The sequence below is a fragment of the Neodiprion virginianus genome, chromosome 2 (assembly GCF_021901495.1).
Source record: "Neodiprion virginianus isolate iyNeoVirg1 chromosome 2, iyNeoVirg1.1, whole genome shotgun sequence".
Classification (NCBI taxonomy): domain Eukaryota; kingdom Metazoa; phylum Arthropoda; class Insecta; order Hymenoptera; family Diprionidae; genus Neodiprion; species Neodiprion virginianus.
In genome coordinates, this window is record NC_060878.1 from 20,819,371 (window position 1) to 20,845,726 (window position 26,356).

Here is a 26,356-nt window from a genome sequence, read left to right on the forward strand (position 1 = left end):
ATTACTCAAACCAAACGGCATAACCTTGAACTGCCATAATCCTCCTAAACCCGTAACAAAAGCTGTTTTTTCTTTATCTAGAGGATCCATTTCGACCTGCCAGTATCCGCTCTGAAGATCTATGGTGCTGAACCAAGTTGCACCAGCTATCAGGTCGAGTGTCTCGTCAATTCTGGGTAGAGGGTAAGAATCTTTCTTCGTTATATCGTTCAGCTTCCTGTAATCGATACAAAATCGTTTGGATCCGTCCTTTTTGTTAACAAGGACGATTGGTGAGGCCCAGGGACTAGACGATGGTTCAATAACATCGTTCTTTAGCATGTCTTCCACAAGCTTCTTAACCTCTTCTCGGGCGTTGAGAGCGAGTCTTCGAGGAGCTTGTTTAATTGGTGAACTCTCTCCGACGTCGATCTTGTGCTTGACAGAAGTACATCGGCCCTTATCACCACTATCTTTGGCGAAAGAATCTTTAAATTCTAGCAAAAGAGGTTTAAACGATTCTACCTGAACTGAATTTAACGAAATCGAAGATTTCTCAACAAGGCTCTGTAAATGTAAAGGAAAATGTTGTTGCAAATCATCCTCCGAAAGTTCTATTTCCCGAATTCTAGGAGGGGTCCAATAAATTCCATTCCTATTCGTACAAAGAGTTATTTCGCGATTGTTTGAAGCTAGTGAATTTTTCTTAGTCGAGATAACACAGTTATGAGCTGTAAGAGAGTCTATTCCCAAAATACCTTCATCCTCTATATCTGCTCTAAAAACCTTGTGTGGAGAGTCGATACACCCAAAAAGGTTAATTTGGACAGTAGCCTGTCTCAAAACTGGGGTCGTCTCTCCAGTGGCTGTTCGCAGAGAAAAAGAGGGAACAATCTGGTCATCGGATTTAAAGAGATCCGATCGAACTACGGTTACTTCCGCGCCCGTGTCTATTACCCATAGACAATCGACGCCATTTACAGTACCGCGCGCGTAAAGACCAGACTGTCGTAGACTTCTAATTAAAAACTGTTCTCTAAGAGGGCTTTCACTACCAACAATCTGCGAAGATTTCCGCCCTGACAAATCATCTGAAATTAGTTTTTTGGGTAAGTTCCTGTTGAAGAACTCAATTGAGGATTTGCTTCCCCTATTTCTATGTTTTTCTTACGCCAATTATAAGAATTTGGATTCGAACCTTGCATCGGTTTTCCACTAATTTTCTTAATTAGAAAACAATGATTGGCGTCGTGACCTGTTTTTTTACAAAATATACAAGTCAAGCTAGTTTGACTTGTCACGACCACGTTTTTATTTATACGCTGGTTTTGTTGGTTTTGAAAAGAACCTCGATTTCTTGATTTAAAATTGTTACTGTTATTTCTATTTTTATAATTTTGAGGTTTTGACTCCTCCGAGTGTTCAAAACTTCGCCTTCTTGAGGCGTTTTCAGACACCTCAATCCGACGAAGCTTGTTTAGCCCAAAATATTGCCTTCTCATTGCCTCCACCTCGAGGGCTTTGGCTGTTGCCTCCCGCAGAGAAGTGAGGCCTGACGTTCCAACGGCCATTTTAATCTCTGGATCATTAATCGCATTCAAAAAAGCTTGCGTTGCTAATAAATTTCGAGACGGTTCGTGATCCGGCAAAGCTATACGAGAAAGCCGTTCAATGTCCTGACTAAGAGACGCGAGGTCTTCGTCTCGTCCTTGTCTTCTTGTCTGTAACTGTGCCGTGTACAGTTTCGTTAAGTGGTCATTTCCATACCTCAACTTTAATGCAGAACTAAGTTTTCCATAATCAGAAATTTCTTCCTCAGACAACGCCGTTAAAACATTCAAAGCCGGCGTTCGAAGACAGGAGGCAAGACTGTGGGCCCTCATGGCGGAGTCCCACTGATTATGTTTAGCAATTGTATTAAACTGGCGTTCATAATCCGCCCATGGAATTTTTCCGTCAAAAATTGGCGGTTTTAAAGGATAAAGAGGTTTCTCATTAATCTGAGAAACAACCTCAGGAAATCTCGAATTATTTAATTGATTAAAATGAGAACATTGAGGCCGAACTTGAGTCAAAGACTCGGAAAAACCAGCCTCATTATTTACTCTCATTCTACTAATTGGAGATTCATCTACTCTCCTAATAAAAGGCACAGACCTTGATTCAGGAACATCCTGGGTTCGACCTGGATGTTGGACCTCCTGAACAGTAGGAACTGGAACAGGAGAGGGAACAGGAGAGGGAAGCGGAGTAACAACTCTGGAACCCTGCGGTGTAACAGCTGGTCCCTCAGTGCCGCTCATCTGATGAACGGACTGAAGAGCCGCCACAGTCGTCCGGAGCAATTCGTGTAGACTAGTCTCGGAACGCTCTTGAGCTTCTCTGTCTAGCCTCCGCTGCTCCAACTGAGAGGCAAGCTCCCTTTCTCGCTGTTCTCGTTGCTCTTGAAGCAACTGGACAAGTTGTTGTTGGTGTTGTCTTGCCGAATCCAGAAGCTGCCGTTGATAACGTTCGGCGGCTTCTTGTTGTTGGCTCATAATTTTTAGTAGGTCGATTTGTGAAACTGAGACCATCGTAGGGACAGGTAAAGAGTCCACTGAAGGTGCACAAATAGACTCGGGAAGCCGCGGATTTTCGGTGATAGAATGTTCTTCACCGCCACTTTCCCGACGACGAGAGCGTGTTAAACGACCGCTACTCATAGTTTATTTCACTATTTCACGCACTGAATCAACTTGATTAATAAGAACTCAAGATCCCGCTTCTGACACCAATTGTAACGTTTTAGGCGTTACGTTGATAAATATGGATCCGCGAGTTTACTTATTATCAAATCAAAGGCGGGAACAAAAATATCGTGATAAATGCTTTTAATGCAATATACGTGTTTCTCGTTTAAAGTCTGAAACAAGACTGTTTTTACAATAATGTTGGTTGGCGCAGCAACCTTATTCTTTTTAAAGACATAAGAGGTTTATAAACGTCTTTTATCTATGCCGACTACTAGATCATTAAAGAGGGGCCAAAGGGGTGATTTCACCCTTTGTAACAATATATATATAAATAATACATTAATATAATTAAATACAAATGGAGGCAATTGAATCGAATAATTTATGATGAAAAAAAAACAAATAATCTCGATTAATTTTTTATCTTAAATTGATGGATACTTAATTTTTGAAAATTCAAAATATATAATTGAATGATTGATTGTTTATTTATCTGTATGATTTCTTCAAACTTCTCAATAGGTTCTAATCCATTGTATAGATGCTACAAATAACAATACATGGAGTACATTGAATGGCTTCTTTTTAATAAATGATATTCTTATTCTAATTATCATGTGAGCAAATAATCAGAAAATATATAAGATTTTCTTGATGATTATATTCATTTTTGGCAAATTTTATCATGTGAAATATTTTTTTTTTCAAAAATTTTCCTGTCTTCAAAAGTGAATTAAAAATTATAAAATATATATATATATATATATATATCAGAATGAAACATGAATGATCAATTTTTTCCTTATCCTCTTATTTGATGAAATTGATTCATATATACTGTAACGTGGTATTTCATACACCGTCACATGGTTTAATTATCGCACTTACCTACGTACGAATATCGCTAAGAATAACCGAAGCACGTCTAAGGCCAATAATCCAAAAGGAACGACTAGTTATTTTCAAGTGAAATTCTCTTTATTAAGCTAATTCTATTCTATTTCCTAATTTTGTAACGCGCTACGAGAGCCATCTACGAGACTTCCGCTTCAAGATAACAGGATACTGCCTGACAGGGGTCACGTACAAGCTCAACAGCGACCACCACTGACTACAGACGAACGAATACCGCTGAAACCACTCCCGATGAATGCCTATCTCAGTTGTGAACAGGGTCGTGCGTGATGCACAAACAGTACTTCCAACTATTTAAGACTTATCGGCCAGGAGCCGAACCACGAATCAATGCTTTTACCTCTCGGATGCATCGCCAGACGGTGTATAGGGCTGTGCGTCAAAAACACAACAAAACTACCCGTCGACGATACTTATCAGCCTGGAGCTGAACCGACCATGACACCTACTAAGTCGTTGTCTATCAAATAGAGGACGGTTTTCTCTTCACGAACCGTCCTATCGAAGGGCTGTGACGTGGAATAGGCTAGACTATGCTGACCACGTGCATTTGGTGGATATAGTGTGCGGATCCGGGTCGAGGGCCATAACCACAAGATCGTTCCGGCATGAGGGCTCCGATGAGCGAGGGCCGAGATGCAGTGCAAACGAAATAGCTAGAACGGGGAGTACCAGTAAAGCAAGAAGTGAAGTACAATCGGTCGCAAGTCCAAGGGATCGGTGACGCAATATTATCGCATACCTCACATCGCAACAGATGAGCGGTACGACCTCCCCTCTCACCAACGATACAGCACAGCTTAGGGTAAACATCTCCGACAACCTTCCGACGTCCCGATACCTCGATACCTGTCGTCGAGGAAGAGGACAAACAAGCGGAGAGGGATTATCGCCGCCTACCTGTAGACCAGACCTACACGACCTGCTGGCCCAATTAGAATAACGCAAATTTGAGGCGGAATCACGTGATAGCAGCACGACGAAAATCAGGATCATCGCTCGTCTTGACACTCAACGTTCAGTTTTCAATAATAACAGACGTGTTGTTGCTATCGCTATGAAAATTCCTCGTACCGCTCTCTCTCTCTCTCTCTCTCTCCCCCTCTCCCTCTCCCTCTCCCTCTCCCTCTCCCTCTCCCTCTCCCTCTCCCTCTCCCTCTCCCTCTCCCTCTCCCTCTCCCTCTCCCTCTCCCTCTCCCTCTCCCTCTCCCTCTCCCTCTCCCTCTCCCTCTCCCTCTCCCTCTCCCTCCCCTCCCCCTCCCCCTCCCCCTCCCCCTCCCCCTCCCCCTCCCCCTCCCCCTCCCCCTCCCCCTCCCCCTCCCCCTCCCCCTCCCCCTCCCCCTCCCCCTCCCCCTCCCCCTCCCCCTCCCCCTCCCCCTCCCCCTCCCCCTCCCCCTCCCCCTCCCCCTCCCCCTCCCCCTCTCTCTCTCTCTCTCTCTCGCTCTCTCTCTCTCTCATGCAGTTCGTCTGCGTAAGCCACCTGCGCTCGTACCTTATTCTCTACTATTTCTTATCTTGTCAATTTCTATTCCTTATTTCAAGTAACTTCGCGACTGATTGACTCTTACTTACGCATTGTCAGTGACTATTGCTTTATTTTATTATCTCTATCTTCTAGAATACCTAAATATCTAATATCGCTGTATAGCAGCGTGTTCTGTTGAGTTATCAATTCTTACCTTAGCTATTGAGCATTACTGTTTTGTTATATTTTTTCTGATTAATTCATAACTGTTTCCTTACCTATTATCTTTGATTAATTTATCTTAGTGAGTGTACCGCGTGAGCGATCTTACATCGCCGCGCGGTCTCGCTCGTCGTTCTTTTGACTTCGGAGTATTGCGCCGTATCCAATAACATCTTTTTCATTATTTTCTCCGCTAGTACCGCTGATCGTAGTTGTCTGTAGTCTCTTTGGTTTATCGTATGTTGCGTATCAATTCTCTTGAGTATTATTTGTCTTAATTCCGAAATTGTCTTTCATCGTACCGAATATTATCTCCCTTCCTTCTCGCACTCACCGCAAACTGGAGACTTTGTATTATCTGTTAGTTTCTATAATTTGTAATCATTCTCTACTTGAATTTACTTCGTTATTAACCCAGGCAGCACATTCATATACCAGTAACGTAACAAATACTTGAATCTTGTTCCTTCCGAAATCACAGCTACATCACATGTGCTCTACATGTACCGTACATGTACTCTATTATGTCCGCCACAAACCATTATGGCAGCTACGTAACAGGTACAGAACAGAGATACGTATCAAAGATATCACAGATATGGATGAGATTCATGCCCTTGCAAGTCCGTTATGTATCATTTATGTTCTTATTTTTTGCATCCAGCGCAGTTGTATATAGTAGTGACAGTTCAGATTCATAACTGCTGCGTAATACATCCAAATCAGAGCCATTGAATAAACGTACTTAATACGTATCTGTTACTCCGTGTAACATCCGGCGATTCATTTTATGCGCACGTGCACGCTGCTTAAAAAAAGCACATAAATACGAGGATATATATGGAAAAGATTATTTATTACCACCCAGAATATCGAAATACCATGTGTCATAAAAGTAACCAGCTAGAAATGAGTAATATAACAAAATAACAAAGGTACTAGAATCTAGAAAATCAAGATGTAGTGTCATACAAGTGACAATAGGGAAACGGGTATACAATACCGTTATACGTATTTTGCTTAATATAATACAGGTAATAGAATATCAAAATTCAACGTGTTACAGCGAGAAATAAGTACACACTACTTAACATGGTTCTTGGAGATCATAAGAATCTCACAATTTCACCCGTAGTATCACATAAGTAACAATATTTAGGTACTATAGTAGATATCAATCACAATCTATAATAAGCGCTGAGGACTCGAACGGCCCATAGGAAAAAGTAAATAAAAAAATTGCCATAAGAACGTAACTGAAAATTTAATCAGTCCGAATTTCAAGGAAAATTAAAGTTTAGGTTTTTATAAAAAAAATTATAGTTCTTTCCAATTTGATTGACAAAAACGAGGTTTTCTGAATCACTACAAAAATCTACAATTTTTCAAATGAACCACGGGATCTACAATTTGTTGATAAACTACAAAAAAAAAAAAACAATAATTTTCAATGAAAACTGTTCCAATTTCCCTAGAAATTCGTAGAAATTCCCACCAGGGTATTTTGTACTTTACATATCATATGATAATGAACATTTAAAAAGAGTAATACTACAACCAGTATCTGACTTTTACGTTATGAAACGTATACGGAACTAAACAAAAAATTACTTAGGTACATAGATAACCTATGTGGAATCAAGTCAACACTGATGTGCCTGTAATGTAACTTGTGGCTGTATTATATGGTATTATATTTCGCGATAAAACAAGAATTGGAATCCTTTCAAAAATACGTAAATTCAAAATGAACGTATAGGCTATATATAGTGGCTTCGCAAGGTAACTACCGTTATATCATTTTTCCGTGTAGTTTGTTTATAATTTTTCTATCCAACTCCATGTCGAATATGTTGCTCACATCACCGGAAAGTGGGACAATATTTATACTGTTAGTATGGAGTTTTACTACAAAACCACAAAGTACATGGTAAACATGATACAATTGTGGTTTTGATGTGAAACTACTGCACCGTAAACATTCGAGGTATGAAATTAGCTTCAAACTATTTAAGATTAAGATATATGAAGGTATGAAAGCTATCAAATGAACTTAAAAATCTATATGAATTGCAGTTTGTAGGTGAGTATCATGAATTAACTTGAGCCAGTACAGATGTAAGTTGTAAAACAAGAATAAATTGAAATTAAATATAAGATTGACTCCAATTCGTTGAACTGTGGTTAATTTACAGTATGAACTTGTGCGATTGCTCGTGCTTCCTCTATGCTCGTGCTTTGGCCTTCGCCTTCTCTTCTCTGATAAATCTTTGTTTTCCTTGACGGAACCACTCACTGCAAGTTTCTTCAAATTCTTTGTCCGTCATGTTATAATTCACCATTACTGCATCTAGGAAATAAAAATAGATCTAATTTTTATAAGGGAAAGGAACATTCCGAGTCTGAATCAGATGAATTACATTGGATAAATCCACTTCGCGGTGAAATTTTTCTGCAATGGCATTACAAAGTGAAGAAGACTTTAGTGGTATCGCAAAGATTAATTGCAATAGCAATAACTATTGCTAGCATATATTGTACTTACATACATAATTAAGACTCAACATCATGCGATTTTTTTCTCGCCCCTTGCCACTATCCCAATATACGTAATTTAGCGAACTAAATTCTCTACCGAATTTTTTGTGCAGAAATTACTTCCCAGATCGCATTGAAATGAAATAACGTAACACAATCTCTAACCTTGCTGAATGTAAAGAAAAATTTGTTTATAGAGACATAAAAATCTGAAAACTAGTGCAATGTGCAATTGGCCGCTATTGACACACTTGTAATATCGTTTCATCTCTGTGATAATTTTCGGCACTCACTAGCTATCCAGTGCTACTTCATGCACAGCAACATTACAACAAGATTATGAGTACTTCACTTTGATGTAAGTTCTAATAACTAAGAATGCTGTCCGTAAAATTCAATTGTATGTGTGTACATGAGTGGCAAAAAAAATTGCCTGAGGTTCAATCTTAAGATTCTTATCATATGAATTGATTATTACTTGATTGTTGATAATTAATACCTTTGGTGATCTTTATTATAGCCAAATTTTGGACTGAAAAATTATCACGTAGGCCCAACCAGGAACAATTCTGAGCCACTGCATTTGAGAAAACTCTTCGAAGAATACGCAATGTAGTATCTTTTGCTCCGCTACCTCCAATTCGTTTGAAATATGATCCCTACGGTTATTCAAAATGGTCAACAAATCAATTCTATGACATAAAATTCAAGAAAATTGAAGAATAAATTAGTTCGTACATTCTTCATACTTATATAATTTTGGGATTTCATTTTCGCATATATTCTGAGAAAAAAAACCTCTAAACAGACGTAAGAAATTATCATGAAATTTCTCAAATTGTTTTACGCTTCAATGTAGGGAGAAAATCAATAGCAAAAAGTGCAACGAATACATATAACACGTAATTTTATACATAGCATGATCCAAAATGGCCGTACTTTGTCATAATAGTTGCTTTCTTCTGAAAATTGAAAATCAAAATATACAGTAAGAAAATTTCAAGAAGCCAATTGATTTAATCAAATAAGAGCTGTTTCAATTACCTAATTAGGAGGCAAAAATGATTTCACCATGTTTCCGAAATTTTGGTCGATCAAACTTATTATTCTCAAATTCTCGCTAATGCAAAATGTCGAAAAGCAAAGAACTTAATTTAGACAATTGTTTGCAGGAATGAAACCGTGGACTTGGGATTAACAATTAATCTGAATTAGCTGTTTGTTTTTGGTATTTTAAGTCAACGAAAATTTGAATTGCGGATCAAGTTCGATCCATCAAAACTTCAGACAGATATTTCACGTCCGGTCTGTGGCTTCACAACGTTTTCGTTCAGCTGAAGCTGTGTACTGACTTTCACTTTATGAGTTGATATTATTCTGTGTTTCTTGGGTAATGGGCTGCGAGTTCTTAAATCCAGTGGGATTTATAACTGCTACCACATTGATAACGTTTGTACAAATTTAATACATAATAGAAACGGTTAGCTTCTTGACATTGTTTCTCTCAAACATTGAGTCTTCTAATCTAAGACCTTCCTAAAGAATCGTTCTCGATTTGAGCTACCATAAACTCAAGGGTTCTACTGTCATTCCAATATCAAATTTTCGAGCTAACAAGAGTAACACTATTCAAGTACTCACCACACTAGATTTTAGGGTAGCATTTATTTCCAATTGGTATTCAAAGTCCTTCAGTTTATCAATTGTAGGAAATGGTAACGAATCTGTGATCATGAGCAGTTCAGCACTTGCAGGGGTGTCGGTGTCATCATGAAATCTTGTTTGTAATTTATTCAAACTTGCTGTCAAAGATTTTACCTCTACTGCTATTTCAGCAACTTTTTTGAATAATTTATTAAAATTATCTGTAGGAAAATACGATTGATTATTCTGCTACTCAATAAGACTGTCATATCTGACCACTAATTCATTACGTAGAGGATAATACAAACCTTCAATAATTCGTACCAAAGACTCGGACCTATCTATAAAATACCATAATGAAATATTAGAACAAATTTAGAAATGTCAGAATGATGGCACCGAGATTTAACTACAGGGAAATCAACCTCATGTTATTGTTAACAGATATGCCAATTTTCCAAAACTAGTTCTGAATCACAAGTTTGGTGGCACTGACAGTCGTATACACATACAGTTTACAACTACATTAATTCTTCTTTTGTAGTTACAGTCTCGGTGCTATACTGACAATGAGATGGTCACAAATGTAGGTACCTTGTGTATACGCATCTGATCTGTTAGATGTGTACAATGGCAAAGAGGTAGTTATTGCATCATATACTGGTAGTGATGAACTTGGTGCTACAAGTAATCTCTGCTCTGTAGATAAAAATATCGATATTTTTATGCAGTTTTATGAAATACATGCTACAAAGGCAGTATTTTCGTAAAAGGGCAAGAAAAAGTTTTTGTGTGATTCAAGGCCTACGGCTTCTAGGCGTGTTCCAAGTAAAGAGAAGGAAAAGGACCTGAAAAGTACCCAACAGGTACAATCTAACTATATAAACGCAAAATGCCTCGAACCCCCAAAAACTTTTTCGAATTGACAAACTAATACAGACTACAGGGATTTTTTTAAAGGTGTTTTAGACCAAGAAATATCATGCCATGATATTATGTAGTTGACATCACCTGTTTCAATTGGAGCTTTGGTAAGTACTTGCTGCGATAACACTTTTGGGACGTTGCGTGTGGTTTTAAGTGAATCTGACAATAAAGAGTATATATGAACATGAGAATACGCAAGTGTGAGAAACGTATAAAGTGCATTGTGTATGCACGATTATTTGCTCACAACTGAGCTTGATACGTAACTTATTGCTTCTACAAAATCGATAACGAACACTATAATTGTAAGTAGAATGAAAGAAATTACCATTTTGTGTTAATGTTTCGTGAGGCTTATCGGTTGATGATGTCATTGTAAACGCACAAAACGTCTTTACTGGACTGCAATTCAGTGTTCTAATTGAAATGGAGTCTAGAATGAAAGTCATCAGTCAACTTAATCACTACACGTATCTCAGAAGTATTTTGATTACTCATCAGGTTACATTAATTATAGTAAAACTGCAGTAATATGATAGATGATAATGCCAAAAATTGGAAGTGCACTGGGGGGGCTATACTATTACCAGAAACTTGTACAATCTTGATTTTAATTAATTGCTGTTTAAACAGTATGTTCACTTTTCAAATGCAATAGTGTACCAGGTCTTAGCTCATTTAAGAAAGCCATTTCTGGAATACTCATTTACTAGTAATTTTCGAAATATAAATACCAGGAGACTAATCTATTTCAGGCATCAAAGTCATGGGCTCTCGAGCTTCCAAGATGCTGGATACTTTAGCTATGTATCTTCTGATTCAGGAAATTTTTATTGGAAAACATATCTCATATAAACATATATTCTCGCGGGCAATAATCAATTCCGGAAAGTTTCAAATTTCAATAAATTATTCAAATTTTTGTTATACAAAGATTGAAGGACACAGAAAAGATGATGAGAAAAAAAAATGTAGATTCTTTTTTTCTTATGAATTAATTTTTTGAACATTGTGAGCAAATTAATACAAGATGTTATAATAAACTACGTATATAATTATCAAAATACAAAAAACTCGTGACTTTCAGTTTGTGACTTTTAATATAACAGCACATAAATTTTCATATAACTTTTTAGCTTCAAAACTGATTTACGCAACAAAATCTTTCAATGACAAAATTATGGGTTCGCCTATTTCAATGTAGAGTACCCATGAACATCATCAAAGGCTCAAAAGCACATGAGAATAATTTCTACCAATATAATGATCATTATAAATTACAAGTGGCGATTTTATTTAGAACACTCCAAATTTTGATCATTTTCTACGTGTTTGTCACGTCATTCATAAACCACAGTCGTGTTGAATAATTGTTGTATACAAAAATGTGTACCTGATTTCTTTGATGTGGGTGCCTGACAGTCAAAAGTCATGTTAGTTTGTGTTAATGGATAACCTGAAATGGATTAGAAAAACAAATGTAGAATGGGACAAATTACACTAGTCCTGATCATGTGTTCATTGTATGTACGAAGATGAATATTTGTCTGCATGACTTTGGATTTATATACCTTTTGGTTCATCGGTCTCTTCATAAATAACAGGAATATTTTCAATATCGAACTGCATGCTGTTGTTAGTGACGTAATTATGTGGTAGATCAGGAATTTTTTTAAGCATGTTTCTGCATGACATTTCTTGTTCGCTGTCTGAATTTCCAATAATTTTTTTTTGTGACATAGATTTCTTTTTTCTTTGAATCCGTTTTCTATCTGGTATATTTTGTTCATCACTTGATGAAATACTCTCAGCTTTTTTTCTGGCTTTTTCCAAACTCTCTGCATGTAAACAAAAAATATATTCATAAATTGAGAACAAAACGAAAATTGAAAATATATTGGTCATTAATTCTCTTTAAAGAAACGAGTCTGAAAATCACGGCAAATAAGGTAAATGAACCAATCATTAGACATGAACCTAATGCTGGACAGTCCTAGTAACTTGACGTTTTTGACCAATCCAGTTGATAAAAAACATATGGTTATTGGGACTCTCAAGCTATTGGTAAATGTCCAAATAATTATATGTTTGTTTACTTTATCTGATCATGTAAATACCACTATCTCTGCTGTTAATCAGGGTTGCCATCAAATCTGAAATCAGAAATTGCCTGACTTTTCTAGGTGTTTCAGTACCAAATTAATTTTTTTCCCTGACCATTGTTTTGCATGTAACATTTGTTTAGTCACAGGCAATCGAAAGTATTAGTAGATCATGACAGTGCTACTTCAGTTAGAGACCTATCTGAAAATAGTGCTGTACTTTTATAATAATATTATCAATTTCCCATGACTGTGAAGACATGCATTGGGAAGCGTGATAACAAATTTTGATGTTTGAGGCGTTGAATTTGAGATTTAAAAGGTTGGAAGACTCGAAAAAAATTCCCGACTTAGTGAAATGAGACAAGATTCCCTGAGTTTTCCAGACAGTACAAATTCCCTGACATTTCCAGCTTTTCCAGATTTCCAGGTCTTATAGACACCTGCTGTTTATAATTAACAAGCTGTAGCTCTTCACCCAATCAAATGTGTGACCTGAAGGCAATATCTTCAGATTCATTGGACTAATAATATACAATATTAATACTCTCATGGAATAAAAGCTACATGCCTGAAATTCCAAACCTTTATTAAAACGAAAATTGCAACAGGTTTATATACTAGGCTGGTTTTTACTAAAATTTTCCATAAATTGAAACTTGAAGTGTCAAAAAATTAAACTCTACTGTTGAAATCAGGTTTCAATTTTTCCCGAATTTTGGCTGACAAAATAACATGGTAAATTCTTTAAATTTTCGTTCAAATGAAGATTCAGAACTTCAGGTAGTAAAACAACTACGGTATCGGAAATATGTACTAATAATGCAAATACTAAACACATAATACATTAAAATTAATATTAATGTTTATTGGTATGGTATTCAGGAAATTTTTCTAACTATTACCCAACTACGCATGACCTGATAATCATCTGTATTTTTGTGAATACAAGGCTTCATTTAAGCAACTATTTTCTGTATATACCTTCTAAAGAAAACCAGCATATAAGTAAAGTAGAAGTTTTTCGAGCACATCCACCATGAAAAAACCTTGACTTGTATTCGCAACAATACTGTTAAATCGAGCAAGTTTACGATGATATAATTTAAAACATCGACTGTGATATAATTAATCGACAGATTTTTGCCTATCTTGATCATTGCTCAAGACAATAAATAAATAGAAACTTTACCAAAATAGTTTTCGAATATGACGTCGTACAATTCCCACTTAGGATCTTCAGTATCGGGCAATACTTTTTTAACCATGAATGCACTTATGTTTTTTGTCTTAGGCCACCAGCATTTTGTATTGTTGGGAGTTAACCAACAACTCGGGACCTCAGATGTCACTTGTTCATCGTCAGAATCATCATTTGAAAAAGATACAACAGCGTAGGGCAACGGCATGTTTCTTGAATGGAAAAAGAGGACAGTTGATGAATTATCATAGCGTGTTCGTCTAATCATAATTAACAGCGATAAAGCGATCACCAACTACGTATATTTTGCGGCTTGTGTCTGGCTATCGCATGTTGGACGGTTATGTACAGAATTGCAAAAATTTGTATACGTAAATTTCGAGCATCCCAAAACGAGGCGGCTATCCACATGGTTGAGGGACACTCACAATCAGTCGCGCAATTCACGTGTAAGTTTTACATCTGAGTAAAATATCATGCAGAAGAGGTTAAAATGAGTTCGAAATCTTTGATGTCGAAAATACACGCGCGCGCGATAGAAGCCACGATGCCGGTGTCTGTCACCCGCAAAGCATAACTTGTGAATTTTTAGGTTAGATTTAGCGTAACTCTACTTAGGTTACGTGCCCGTTTACGTGACTTAAATAGGATCACGGAACCGTGTAAATAGACGCATCGATGAAAAAAGATATTCGATTTATATAGGAAAATATTCAAATAAAATTACCTATAGATTGTGTAGATGTAACCGGCAGAACCAATTCTGATCAGTCGGTTGATTATTGAAGTCCGAATATATCGTGAGAATGACGTAATGACTGCGTACAACACTAACTGCACTGACTGCACTGGACGCAATAACACTAATCGAGATCAATCGATCTATGTATTTCAAGTAATTAAATTATTTAATGCGAAACTTCAATACTTGGACACGTGGGAGCTACGACCGAAATGCGTAATAAAACAATATGGCCACCAGCCAGCCCGGAAATCTGTAGAAAAAGCGAGAGCGCGAACATTTGTGACACGCGGGACTAAGCGGGAAATTTAAAATAGATAAATCGTGAATTTAAGAATGACGTTGTGTTTTTACTATGATATTTATAATTACTTTACGTGTTATGAATGATGCAACAATGGAGTGACCACATTTTCACTATCGGTTAATTTGAATTTTAGACATTTCAATTTAATGTTGGAAATGCAAACTTTCACAAGTTGATGCTGTCTATCAACAAGTTGTATTCCAATTTTTGAAGATTCACATGGTATTTTGAAGAATGATTTCGGGTTTAAAAATTTCTGACCTGTTAGATATATTATTTTATTTTCGAGATGAATTCTCGATACTTCGATAATTGCACCATCTTTTAAGCAACAGCAATTGTCAGGAATTTTTGTACTTATAAAAAAATCACGATACCGAATAGATTGAATGTTTTTTTTGCCATTACTGGTCTCTTCAATGTTTGCATATTTTATGATTGGATATTCAAATTTTTCAGATTGGACGTTGATTTTACATTCTTCTTGATGACGTTTTATAAGTTGTGCTAAAGGCTTGCTGGATGTTATTAATAACTTTTTAATTTTTTGCATATAATTTTCAAATTTAAACGCACTAAATTTATCTAGAGGCCCTTTCAACTTTACATCATTACAAAGGTGTATCAAATTATGCACGTTGTATGACACATGCTGGTGACCATAGAGTAATGGAAAAGATTCAACAAAATACTGTAGCAGTTGTCTGGCATAATCGTTCAATTTTATGTGGTATTCAGGGCTCGCTAAAATTCGAATCGCAACGCTCAAGCATAGGAAATGATTGTATTTGTCACTCGGCAAATTATCGAGAAATACTATTGGTCCAGTATATAATAACAACTGTCGTAGTTCAGTAGCCTTGAACCGATCTACTTCCTCCAAAGGTCTTGCCTTTCTCGAAAATTCCTTTGATATGGATTTATTTAATGATAGTAATAGATCTGACGCTCGTTTACGGTGAAAATTTGTCATTCTAACATCTTTGTTTCCTTTGATCCAAAACTGTAACAGTTTTTTCATTACACCTAAACAGACCAAGTGCATATAATCTATTGGAAAATCTAATATCATGTCGATAAATAAGTTTTCAAGGATAGATGTTTTTTTGTGATGCTCTTCATTGGTTTTCAGTCTAAATGATTCGTTAGTTCGTAATCTTGCTGTTGTCTCAGGGTATGTCACTCGATTATCAATGAATTCTCCTTCCTGCACACATTTCCCACAGCCAAAATAAGCGTTATGCCCTTTGGTTCCAGTAATGAAACATTTCGCAGGTGTATCGGAAACAAATGCATTAATTTTAATGGGAACTGTTTTATTACCTATACTCAAACCTGCATCAATGATCCTATCACACTCTTCGGTGAAGTACTTCATAAATTCATTACTATCATGAGGCTTCTCATTACCATGATATAGACCGACGATGAAGGGTTCGGTGTAAAAATCTGTTTCGATAGATGCTAGTATAGGCCAAAATTGGCTGCCTGAACTTTTTGTCAAGGGAAGTCCATCGACATTAATGTTGATTTGTAATTCTTTCGGACAATTTTCAGTTGAATAATACTTGGCAACACTTCTTACTAAACCTTGCGCTAGACCAAAATGATAATAATGCCCAGGACTCATATCAATAATTTCCAGCTTTCGAGGAGTTTGAAGTAAAGTTCTTGCATCTAGAGGTACGTCGTGTCCATGTTTAACTAAAATTTTCAATAAAGCATTAACATTGCTATGATTGATGCAACAATTAACAACCCAGTTTCGAAGATCATTCCGTAAGTCTGATTTATCAATGTTAGGGTCCGGCTTGCATTTTTGAGGCAAGCTACCACCACTACTGTCACTAAAGTTGACATTATCATTGAGGTTTTCGTGAATAGGTTCACTTAAGGCAATATTGTTGGAATCTATTGGATCAAGCTGTACGTCTGCAGTAATGCCACCATTGTTGAACTCAGCTGTATTAGACTTTGTATCTGTACAAGTACAAACTGTTGCTGGGATATGGCGAGGAATCGATGAATTGTCATTGGTATTACAGAGTTTCCGATACTCTTCTTTAATTTGACGTCTTCGTTGCCTTCTCGTCACATACCGAGAATCTTTCAATACCTTAGGCATCTCAATGAGTATATACAATATACACACACATATAATCTGTAAATAAAAGATAAGGGTTCTTTGTGACATTCAGGCATTACTATCGGTCAATTTATTAAGGTTATACTTGTGAACTAAGGACTCTGGTCCAGTGTACAGGGTGTCCAGTGACTGAGAAATATAAAATTCTCTGAAAATTCCAAATTTTTCACTGATTTATAAGGGTTTTTTCTGAATAAAAACACCACTTCTACTACTTAAATGACTAGATTGTGTAATGTAGATGAGTAAATCGAACTCACATGGCGCACAAATATAGCACTGTATTCAATAATGCCATCAGTTAAGAAGAGCAGATTTGCCACAGTGGCTAAATAAAATACTATCAAAATTAAATGTTTGCATTATATGGTGTTGACAAAACCAGGGTAAAAAATCATATTAGATAGAGAAAAAAATCCGAAATTCCAGAAATAACTCGAATTTCTGGGAATTTCCTGAAACCTCCATGAACATGAAATTGCCTATCAATTTCTTGTTTAAAGATGTTCCCTGAGCACTAGACTCCCTGAGCACTAGACACCCTGAGTTCGCAATCCTTATCCTTTTTATTTACGTATCAAGGAAATAAGAGGCAGTTAGTGGATCAGACATAGTCCATGGTTCACAAATATACCTTGCATTCACAGCAATGTGGCAACAAAAATTGTTATCTTATTTGTACAAAATATTCGGATCGAGAAAGCACAAATATTTCATTAAATATAAATCAGATCTCAATAAACCAAAGAAGCAAAGCCTTTTTTAATTTGCACCTTTGTAAACTTGATGAAGCTGAAGCTAGTAGCCCAAGTTAGTCCACCAAGTGCACTAATGTTGATTACTAAACCCTCTCTGGAAGCTGGTGTATTTCCACTATAATTCTCATCGTCAGTTTTTATCTTACTTCAAGACAGTTGCCTTGCAACGCCATTGACTCACAGGACGATTTGCAACTAGATTCAAAACTGTTGACGCTACGCCATGCAGATTATATCTATGCACTAACTCGCAGTCATTCCACTACCGCGTGGAAAGTAGTGCACGCCATTCGCCAATCCCCTACGCAAGGGGGTTTCCAGGCAAATCTCAAGAAAATTTAACACTTTTCTAGTACCGTAAACATATTTAACTGTACCGTATTATTCTCTTCAAAAGAAGTGGCCGCTAACTTCAGCTTCATGTAAACTTGCTGGCCATGTCATTCAGATAAGTGAAGACAAGGGCAAAGTGTTAGAGTTTCAATGAGGGTGCTTGTTTCCAGAAATTCGAAAATAACTAAATGAGTATATTAGTCACCTCTATTTTTTTTAAATGTTTACTGTTTTACCGTTACTGTTCTATTTTGGTTGGTAGCTATTTGCGTGGCTGGTCATAAAACTCCTTATCGAATAGCTGGATGCTAGGATGATGAAACCGAATGTAGCAGTGGGCAGCGGGAGTTGGCAATGAAACGTGCTACACTGATAATCATGAGGTGGCGAAAGAAAATAATCGAGAGCAAATTTTGTGGAAAGAATTGCATTTTTTATCTTACTCAGGAGAAGTTCAATGCACGGGCTACCAGTTTCGTAAAGAAGTTCGCACGGCAGTGACGCAACAAGTCATGCCAAAGACGCGCAGCAGAAGTTTGAATGAATTTGGGTAAAATGTGCACTTACCTGATACTGGCTCAAGTCTTGTACACATAACACTACTTCACTTGTATGTTGTTACTTGTATGACACTGGGTGGAATAATACATATTTAGTTAATTATATTTTGATACGACATCAGATGGCCGCGGATCACACCGTCTAAGGCGGGCGCGGGGAAGACGTCTCCCATGATGCCTGCAAGCCATGCTGCAAGCCGAGTTGATGATGACAATATGGCTGTCGGAAGCGGAAGTCACACTTATTGACTACGACTATATACAATAATGGCTTTAGTATTATTAATTATACTATGCCTGTGTTTCGTTTGATAGGTGAAACACTGTATGAAAATGTGCGACCAAATATTACATCGAGAATTTTGCTAGAATAAAAATACTCGGATATATATTACGATTACATATATTAATACAGTCACTGTTTTGCATTCTCATCCTTACGTTCGGTTCCGATATCCGCTTGGCGCGCAATATCAAATATTATATTATCGTATTAGTACATAACGAGTATGCATAAGTCTTTTCCCTACTGAAAATCTCGGCATGGGATCTAATGTGCGATTTTATATGAGATATCATACGAGCTCACATAAGACCTCATATTGGCTTAAATGAGATCTCATATCAGCTCTTATAAGATCTCAATAACGAATTTGAACACAGGAACCGAATGAAATCTGATGAAACGTCGTGTGAGTTTTGTATCAGATCTCATATCACATCTCACGGTACGGAAAAAACCTGTGTAATATAAACCTACGTATAATTGTCAAATATGGAGAAAATGACCTCACTATGTGCTACGTAATGCATGATTGCACCCAATTTTGCTGAAAAAAAAAAATTTACACACGCACGGGAATTGAACCCAGGGCCGTCTAGTTCCACAATCTGTTACCTAGCCACTCAGCTATGGCACTGCTTGTATGATATGTGTTATTTTACGTACATATTGGATGATTGCTGCTGAGGATTAAAAATAAATTAAATCGGTGTGGTTGTGTAAATGAACGACTAACTTTCATAGCAGATCCAATTTTACATTTCAAGAATAGCATGAAAGCCAAGAAAGTTGACATTCTCCATACAATAACCCCCTTTTTTATTAATTTCTTTGACAATTATACACAGGTTTACATTACATAGGTTTTTTTCGTACGGTGAGATGTGATATGAGAATATCTGATATAAAATTCACACGACATTTCATATGAGATCTCACTCAGTTCCTGTGTTCAAATTCGTTATTGAGATCTTATGTGAGACAATATGAGATCTTATTTAGGTTCGTATGATATCTCATATAAAATCGCACATTAGATCCCATGCCGAGATTCGATTTTCAGTAGGGTTTGACGAGACGTGAGGTTTTCGGCACGAACCGAAGGCGAGTGCTGTAACGCACGAGTCAAAAAACTTTATCCATACGACTTTCGACTCGTATGTTTTATCACGAAAGCCTATTATAGAGATCGAGACGAAGTCGCGATTTTGAGGTTAGAGTGGTAAAAAATACGATTACAGTATAGTAAACCCGTAGCGGTGTTCCACACGAAAAGCTGGGATAGAAAGCAACAAGTGGAATTGTTCTCAGACACATATAGGGACGAAGTCATATAACGCAGTTGTAATCTAATGTGATAAAAATAAAGCAATGAAAAATAACGTAAAGTAAAAAATAAAGGTGGGGCCTCATATTACATTACAACTTCGTTCCCATGCGTCTGACAATTTCACTTGTACTTTTCCAGTCCAATTTTTTATGTACAGCGCACCGCTATGGACTTACTATACTATACACCATTTTAGGACCACCGGTATACTCGTACGTATCGCCGGTGACGGGTCCTAATGAAAAAGAGCCAACTCGCCGGGCTGGTTAGAAAAGAGCCAACTCGTCGGGCGGTTGGAAAATAGCTATCTCGCCGAAATGTTGGCTCTTTTCTAACCAGCCTGGCGAGGTTTTCTAACCAGCCCGGCGAGTTGGCTCTTTTCTAACCAGCCTAGCGAGTTGGCTCTTTTTCATTAGGGCCCGTCGATATGTATACGGTTTCGAATACTGCAGTCACTGTTTTGCATTCTTCATCCTTAGATTGCGATTCGATAGGCACGCCGCAGTATGACAGAAACTCTCGAAATTCAAGCAGGAATCAAAAATTTTCGAATGCTGAATGCTGTTATAGTTCTCGGTGTCCACAGGCGATTCCCTTTTAGCTACCTTAAAAGGCGTTATACCTATGTAGTCAGTGTTTACCGACTGTATGAAATTTCATTCAGACTACTACCATGCGCATATATACATATATATAATTACGTTGCAGATTTTGCTCACGTAAACATAATTATGTAATAAGGATATCAATTCTATGAAACACACAAAAAAAGATCCGCTGGAACATATGAAATACGTTCGCAATGGTCTATAATCGTTACATAAAACGAATTATGTAACGAGGATACAAATACTTTGAAACACACTAGAATAGATCCGTTGATACATATCGGTAATGTTAACGGCGATATATTTTATTTATGTACACGTCATTACGTAACAGATATATCAATTCTTTGGACCACACAAAGACGAATGCTTAGAGACCTAAATGTTACGTAACATCTGTTCTGTGGATTTTACATCAAATTTTCACGTAGCAGTTACGTTACAGTGAGGTCAACGTACCTTGTAGGGCACATATGACATATCAGTTATGTAAAAAACCAGATGTATCATTGACTTTTTCATTGTGATCAGGCAGCTACGTGAATGAAGCAAGTGTGCTGCCTGGGAATGATTCCCTGCCTCTGTCATATCTCTGATAATTCTGGTAATGTGATAACTATTACATTTTTTGTATTTCGCATGTTCCTCATAATCGCTTCTCATATTTTATGGTTTGCTTGATCAATGCTTAATTTCAGTACCGTATATCTTTCTCTGTTCTGCCTATTCATTATAAAACCGTGTTAATTATAATCTCGAATCATAGTATCGCGAGCCTACGCATATCTCTCGTTTATTCTGAAATCGTTCTGTTATTTATAAAATCACTCGCTTAACTTTTCTCCGGCTGTGAATTAATTATGTCATCTGTCTTAATTGTATCTCAATCTCTTTAGTTGTTTGCTTGTTATTAAGATTTATCGTTTCTCAGCCAATATATTCGATACTATTTCTACTTCACCTGTTTCTTATTTTATCTATTGGATATAACCCCTCCCCTCTACTATTATCTTGTCTACACTAAGCAAGCTGTGCAAAACCGTCGTAGAACCTGATCATGTCTTTATCTATGTCTTTTTCTCTAATTATCTATTTTCTGACGCATGTGCGTCTGGCGCCCAACAATCATATCTTTTTCTCTTATTATCTCCAAATATCTCATTATTCAGGTTGGTAACTGCGCCGTAGGGTAACCAATCTAATCTCACTTATTCTTCAACCCTTACACACAAAATTATTAATATTGGTTACAATACATAAATTATACATTAATATAGTTGAACACAAATGGAAGTAATTAAATTGAATAATTTGATGATAAACAAAGTTATCAATTTCAATATATCATTCTCCTCAATAAATGGGTAATTTATTTTTAAAAATTGAAAACATTAAATTATATAATTAATTATTAATTTATCTGTATGTTTTCTCTGAACTTTTCAATAAGTCTCAATCCATTGTATAGATGTTCCAATGTTCCTGGTATCGGACGAGGTGCTGCAGGTTAAGTCGGACGTTCCGATTTCTTTTGCAGATGACGTAAGGGGGGGGGGGGGGTAATCCAGATGTGGAAGGGACAGGGTCAGGGGGGTTAGTATGAACGGGTGGGGGTGTAATGCAGGGGCGCGCAGCGGCAGAAAGCGAAGGGTCGAGGCGGCAAACGGTGATACTTATTTTCGGATTTTTGAAAGCATGATGGATCATTCTGCGTACCGCGCTCCATTCTAATTTGTCGAGTCCGCAACCCATCAATGGTATCGAGACGGATGTTACGCCATCTTCTTACAAGGTTTTCGTAAAGTTAACCAAGGTGTTAAAAGAAACGTGGGGCAAAGGTTTGTCACTGTATTTGGTCTTTGTGACTAGGTTATAGATTTTTCGGTTTCCATGTGCCACAGAAATAACGTGGGTCATAGTCGGGTCAAATTCTCTAAGTTGTTCGCGGTTTATGAATTTACGTTCTGTCACTTTGAAGCGATTCCTTTTGACATTTGGCAGTCAGCCGATATGCAATGAGCCAAGTTATCCTTTTGCTGTAAAAGGTCAGCTTTTATTTCTTTGATATGTCTATTACGCATGAAAGGAAAAGTTTCGCTTTCTATGAGGAAATCGCTATAAGAAGGGCACGGTAAATCAGTGGCTGGACAAAAGTCATCAGTTCCGGATTCAGTTTCTGGGATCTGTAACTTATCCGAGCCAAGGGAAGAATTTGAAAAATAGGTCAGTTGTAGTCTTCTATGAGGCGCAGGATTTTGTGAAGAATTTGTATCGCGATGGCGTTAAGTTTGGCGATGTACTGGGATCGGTGCCGGGGTAACGAGGGAGAGTTTAAGGAGTAACGGAGTTTCTTTATCGCTAAACTCATCGTCGGAGAGATCAGAGAAATCAGAGGAATCAGAGGAGTATATCATCTTAGAGGGTTGTGAGATTTGAGGGTGTTTCAGCGAAGCTGGGTTGTTGAACTCGTCTGTGGTCTGTCGAGGGCGTCTGGAGTACTAATGAGTGTTTTTGGTGCGTTTTTTTGGTTTATCGATAGAGGCTTCAGTCGTTGGACGGGGGCGTTTTGCATCTATAGAAAGAATTTGAGCGGTGTCGGGCGGTGCGTTCCTGCACAGAGCATCACCGTTGATATTAGATTTTTCGGACTTGTATTTCGTACTGAATTCGTCCTCTGCCAGTTCTAAGCTCCACCGTAATAAACGGGAATTAGGTTTTTTAACGCTTTTTACCCATTTGAGTGGCTCGTGATCTGTTATTAAAATGAACTTCTGACCATAGATGTGGGGGCGGAAGTGATTCATACTCCAGTAGGCGGCTAAGAATTCTTTATCAGGTACCGAGTAGTTTGATTTAGCGGGCTTGAGGGCTCGGGACGCGTATGCTACCGGTAGGTCGGAACCGTCTTTATCTTGACTGAAAACTGCACCTATCGCGAATTTTGACGCGTCTGTAGTGAGCGCAAATGGTTTGCCGAAGTCCGAGTGTTGTAGAATTGGTGCTTTGCATAAACAATCGCGTAGGGTTTCGAAGGCGGAATGGTGTTCAGACGTCCAGATGAAAGGGGTATCCTTCTTTGTTAAATTGTTAAGGCATTTAGCAATTTTTCCAAAACTTGGATCAAATCTTCGGTAGTAACCTCAAAGGCCAAGGAGCTGTCTAACATTTTTGGGACTTTTGGGGACAGGATACTCTTTTACAGCTATCAATTTACCAGGGTCAGGTTTTACTCCCGACTCGGTCATGAGGTGTCCGAGGTAAACGACTTCCTTGCGCAAGAATTCGCACTTGTCTGGCTGTAGAGTGAAACCAGCAGCGGTTAGTCGCTTTGTTAATTTCCGAAATTTTATTACATGTTCTTGCAAGTTTCGAGCGTAAATAACTATGTCATCTGAATATACGAACATCTCGTTGCCTTGTAGGCCTAGGAGGACTTGGTCCATGAGCCTTTGAAACGTGGTGGGGGCGTTCTTTAGTCCGAAGGGCATACGAGAGAATTCATAATGGCCTCTGGGTGTCGAAAATGCAGTTTTCGTGCTGTGATCCGGATGCATGGGAATTTGGTGGAACCCGGAAGCAAGGTGGAATGTGGAAAAGTATTTGGCTGAGTCAAGCTGGTCAAGGATTTCTATGATATCAGGCATGGGGTATGCGTCGCCGACTGTTTTTTCGTTAAGTTTTCTGTAATCGATTACCGTACGCCATCGTTTATTGCCGTCACTATCCGGTTTTTTTGGAACGATCTACACCGGGGAATTATACGGAGATAAGGAATGTTCAATAAGATTTTGCTTGAGTAGTTTATCAACTTGGAGTTCGATTTAGTTTTTGTGAACCTTGGGAAAACGGTATCGTTTAGTATGAATAAGCGTATTGTCCGTCGTGGGGATAGTGTGATGAGATAAATTGGTGTGGCCTAATTTATCACCTAGGAGATAAGAGAGATGGTTCAATTCTGTGACGAGCGAAATACGGATTGTTTTTCGGTGTCATTCAAATGATCAAGATGTAAGCTGCTCGTTGGGACGTCCAATCTTTCTGACCTACTGTTAGTCAAGAGCACTGTTGCGGCACCGGGACAGGGTGTACTGTCGTCAGCGATAGGAGGATCGGATTGCAGTTGCGTGAGGTCAATGGACTGGATAGGGGAGGTGGGGAGATTATTAGTCGGTCGCGATGTACGCTTGGCGGCAGAAAGGATTATTGAGTTGCTGAGGAAAGGGCCTGGGTGCGAAACGAGGGTTTTTGGCGCGGGCATCGCTGTGGTGGTTACTCGGTACAGTGGGCGTAGCGTTGGACATGACTGTACTCAGTGGCTCGTTGAAGTCGTCTAGGGTTAGTGTTGGGAGCCTTAGCTCTACGGCAGATTCGTTACAATTGAACGCGTACGAGTAAGCGATGCCGTTCTGGTTTTCAACTAACGCTTCACCACATGGAACATTGTTGCCCGAATCGATGCGTTTAAGGTAACCTACTTTAGTGTCTGGGTTCGCAACTGTTAGTGAAATGGCTTTCACGGTACGGGCCTGTATTGTAATTACGTGCGTTTTTTCGGGTGCGGACGAGGGTTCATCAAATTTATGGAAGTGGATTGGCGATGAGGATCCAAGCATCACCGAATTTGAGTCGAAAGAAATAGTTGCTTTCTCTTTTCGTAAGACGGACTGGCCTAAGATACCGTCGTGCGGAATCGGAAAAAAGTCAGGGAATAAGTGAAAGGTATGGGATTCATTATCAGAACGTATTCTAGATTTTGCGATAGTTTGAGTCTTTTTGTCTGTTATACCAGTCAGCGGCGAACTTTCGTCGGTTGTTCGTCGTACGAGGGGCCTAACGGAACTTTCTTTGAACAAGTTGACGTCTGGACCAGTGTCAATAATAAATGTGGATATTTTTATTAGCTCGGGGGTGTCAATCAAAATTAGTGAAGGGTCAGCTGAAGCTGTTATGAGGATATGACCCGATGATCGGAACGCTAGTTGTTTGCTTTACTCGCGGGCGCGTTCTCCCCGCGGGCGATGTTCCCGTTCAAATGTTTATTAGAGCCTGCATTGCCTTGATTAATACGCGGGGAAAATCCACATTGGTCTACTGTGTGGCCTCTGCAATTACAATTGTTGCAGTGTAGTTCTTGGTTTATGATACATTCATTGTGGAAGTGGCCCATTCTGCGACATTTGGTACAATATCTTTTACTTTGCAGACGGTGACATTCCGTGATAGAGTGACCCTAGTGGTTACAAAATTGACAGTAAGGTCTGGGCTCGGTACGAGGCGCTGGTTGATGAGCGTATCCAGGTGCAGGCAATGACATCAGAAGGGGGATAAAGGAGGCCGCGGCGGGCACTTGCGACGGAGGAGCAGTATGGGGGGGTAACGGCAGGCACAAGGGTGTAGCGAGGGTGAAATATTGTGCCGAGAATTGCATCTGACGGTTGATTAGCTCGGCTTCTTTACCATTGGCAATGGTGACGGCAGTTTCGAAGGTCGGTAATGGTCTGATAGTAGCGATTCTCCACTCAAATTCTGGCCGAAGCCCTCCAATAAACGATCTAGAGGTATCC

General features: G+C 38.3%; 2 protein-coding genes across 8 annotated transcripts; both read right to left on the reverse strand.

Moving 5' to 3' along the window:
- Window positions 1-6,150: 6,150 nt before the first annotated feature.
- Window positions 6,151-15,667, reverse strand: LOC124299387 (uncharacterized). Of its 7 annotated transcripts, none has more exons than XM_046752602.1 (12): window positions 14,453-15,667; window positions 13,717-13,937; window positions 12,540-12,575; window positions 11,994-12,260; window positions 11,816-11,878; window positions 10,751-10,855; window positions 10,507-10,581; window positions 10,090-10,194; window positions 9,804-9,836; window positions 9,493-9,716; window positions 8,351-8,510; window positions 6,151-7,663 (listed from the first exon to the last, which is right to left on the reverse strand). In XM_046752602.1, the coding sequence occupies exons 2-12, from the start codon at window positions 13,931-13,933 to the stop codon at window positions 7,539-7,541; spliced, it is 1,410 nt and encodes a 469-aa protein (XP_046608558.1). In that variant the 5' UTR covers window positions 13,934-13,937; window positions 14,453-15,667; the 3' UTR covers window positions 6,151-7,538. The 7 variants fall into 7 exon arrangements, with proteins under 7 accessions (XP_046608558.1, XP_046608562.1, XP_046608560.1 ...); XM_046752606.1 differs by having other exon boundaries at window positions 6,151-7,682; XM_046752604.1 differs by lacking the exon at window positions 12,540-12,575.
- Window positions 14,848-18,788, reverse strand: LOC124297754 (uncharacterized). Its single transcript, XM_046749066.1, has 2 exons — window positions 18,579-18,788; window positions 14,848-16,935 (listed from the first exon to the last, which is right to left on the reverse strand). The coding sequence occupies exon 2, from the start codon at window positions 16,897-16,899 to the stop codon at window positions 14,848-14,850; it is 2,052 nt and encodes a 683-aa protein (XP_046605022.1). The 5' UTR covers window positions 16,900-16,935; window positions 18,579-18,788.
- Window positions 18,789-26,356: the final 7,568 nt, after the last annotated feature.

Coding starts and splice junctions, on each gene's coding strand:
- LOC124299387 (XM_046752602.1), bottom strand. CDS start 13,933: ATGCCGTTGCCCTACGCTGTTGTATCTTTTTCAAATGATGATTCTGAC. Junction 10,582..10,750: donor CGAAACATTAACACAAAATG/GTAATTTCTTTC, acceptor CTTTATTGTCAG/ATTCACTTAAAACCACACGC. Junction 10,195..10,506: donor CAAAGCTCCAATTGAAACAG/GTGATGTCAACT, acceptor TTTTATCTACAG/AGCAGAGATTACTTGTAGCA.
- LOC124297754 (XM_046749066.1), bottom strand. CDS start 16,899: ATGCCTAAGGTATTGAAAGATTCTCGGTATGTGACGAGAAGGCAACGA.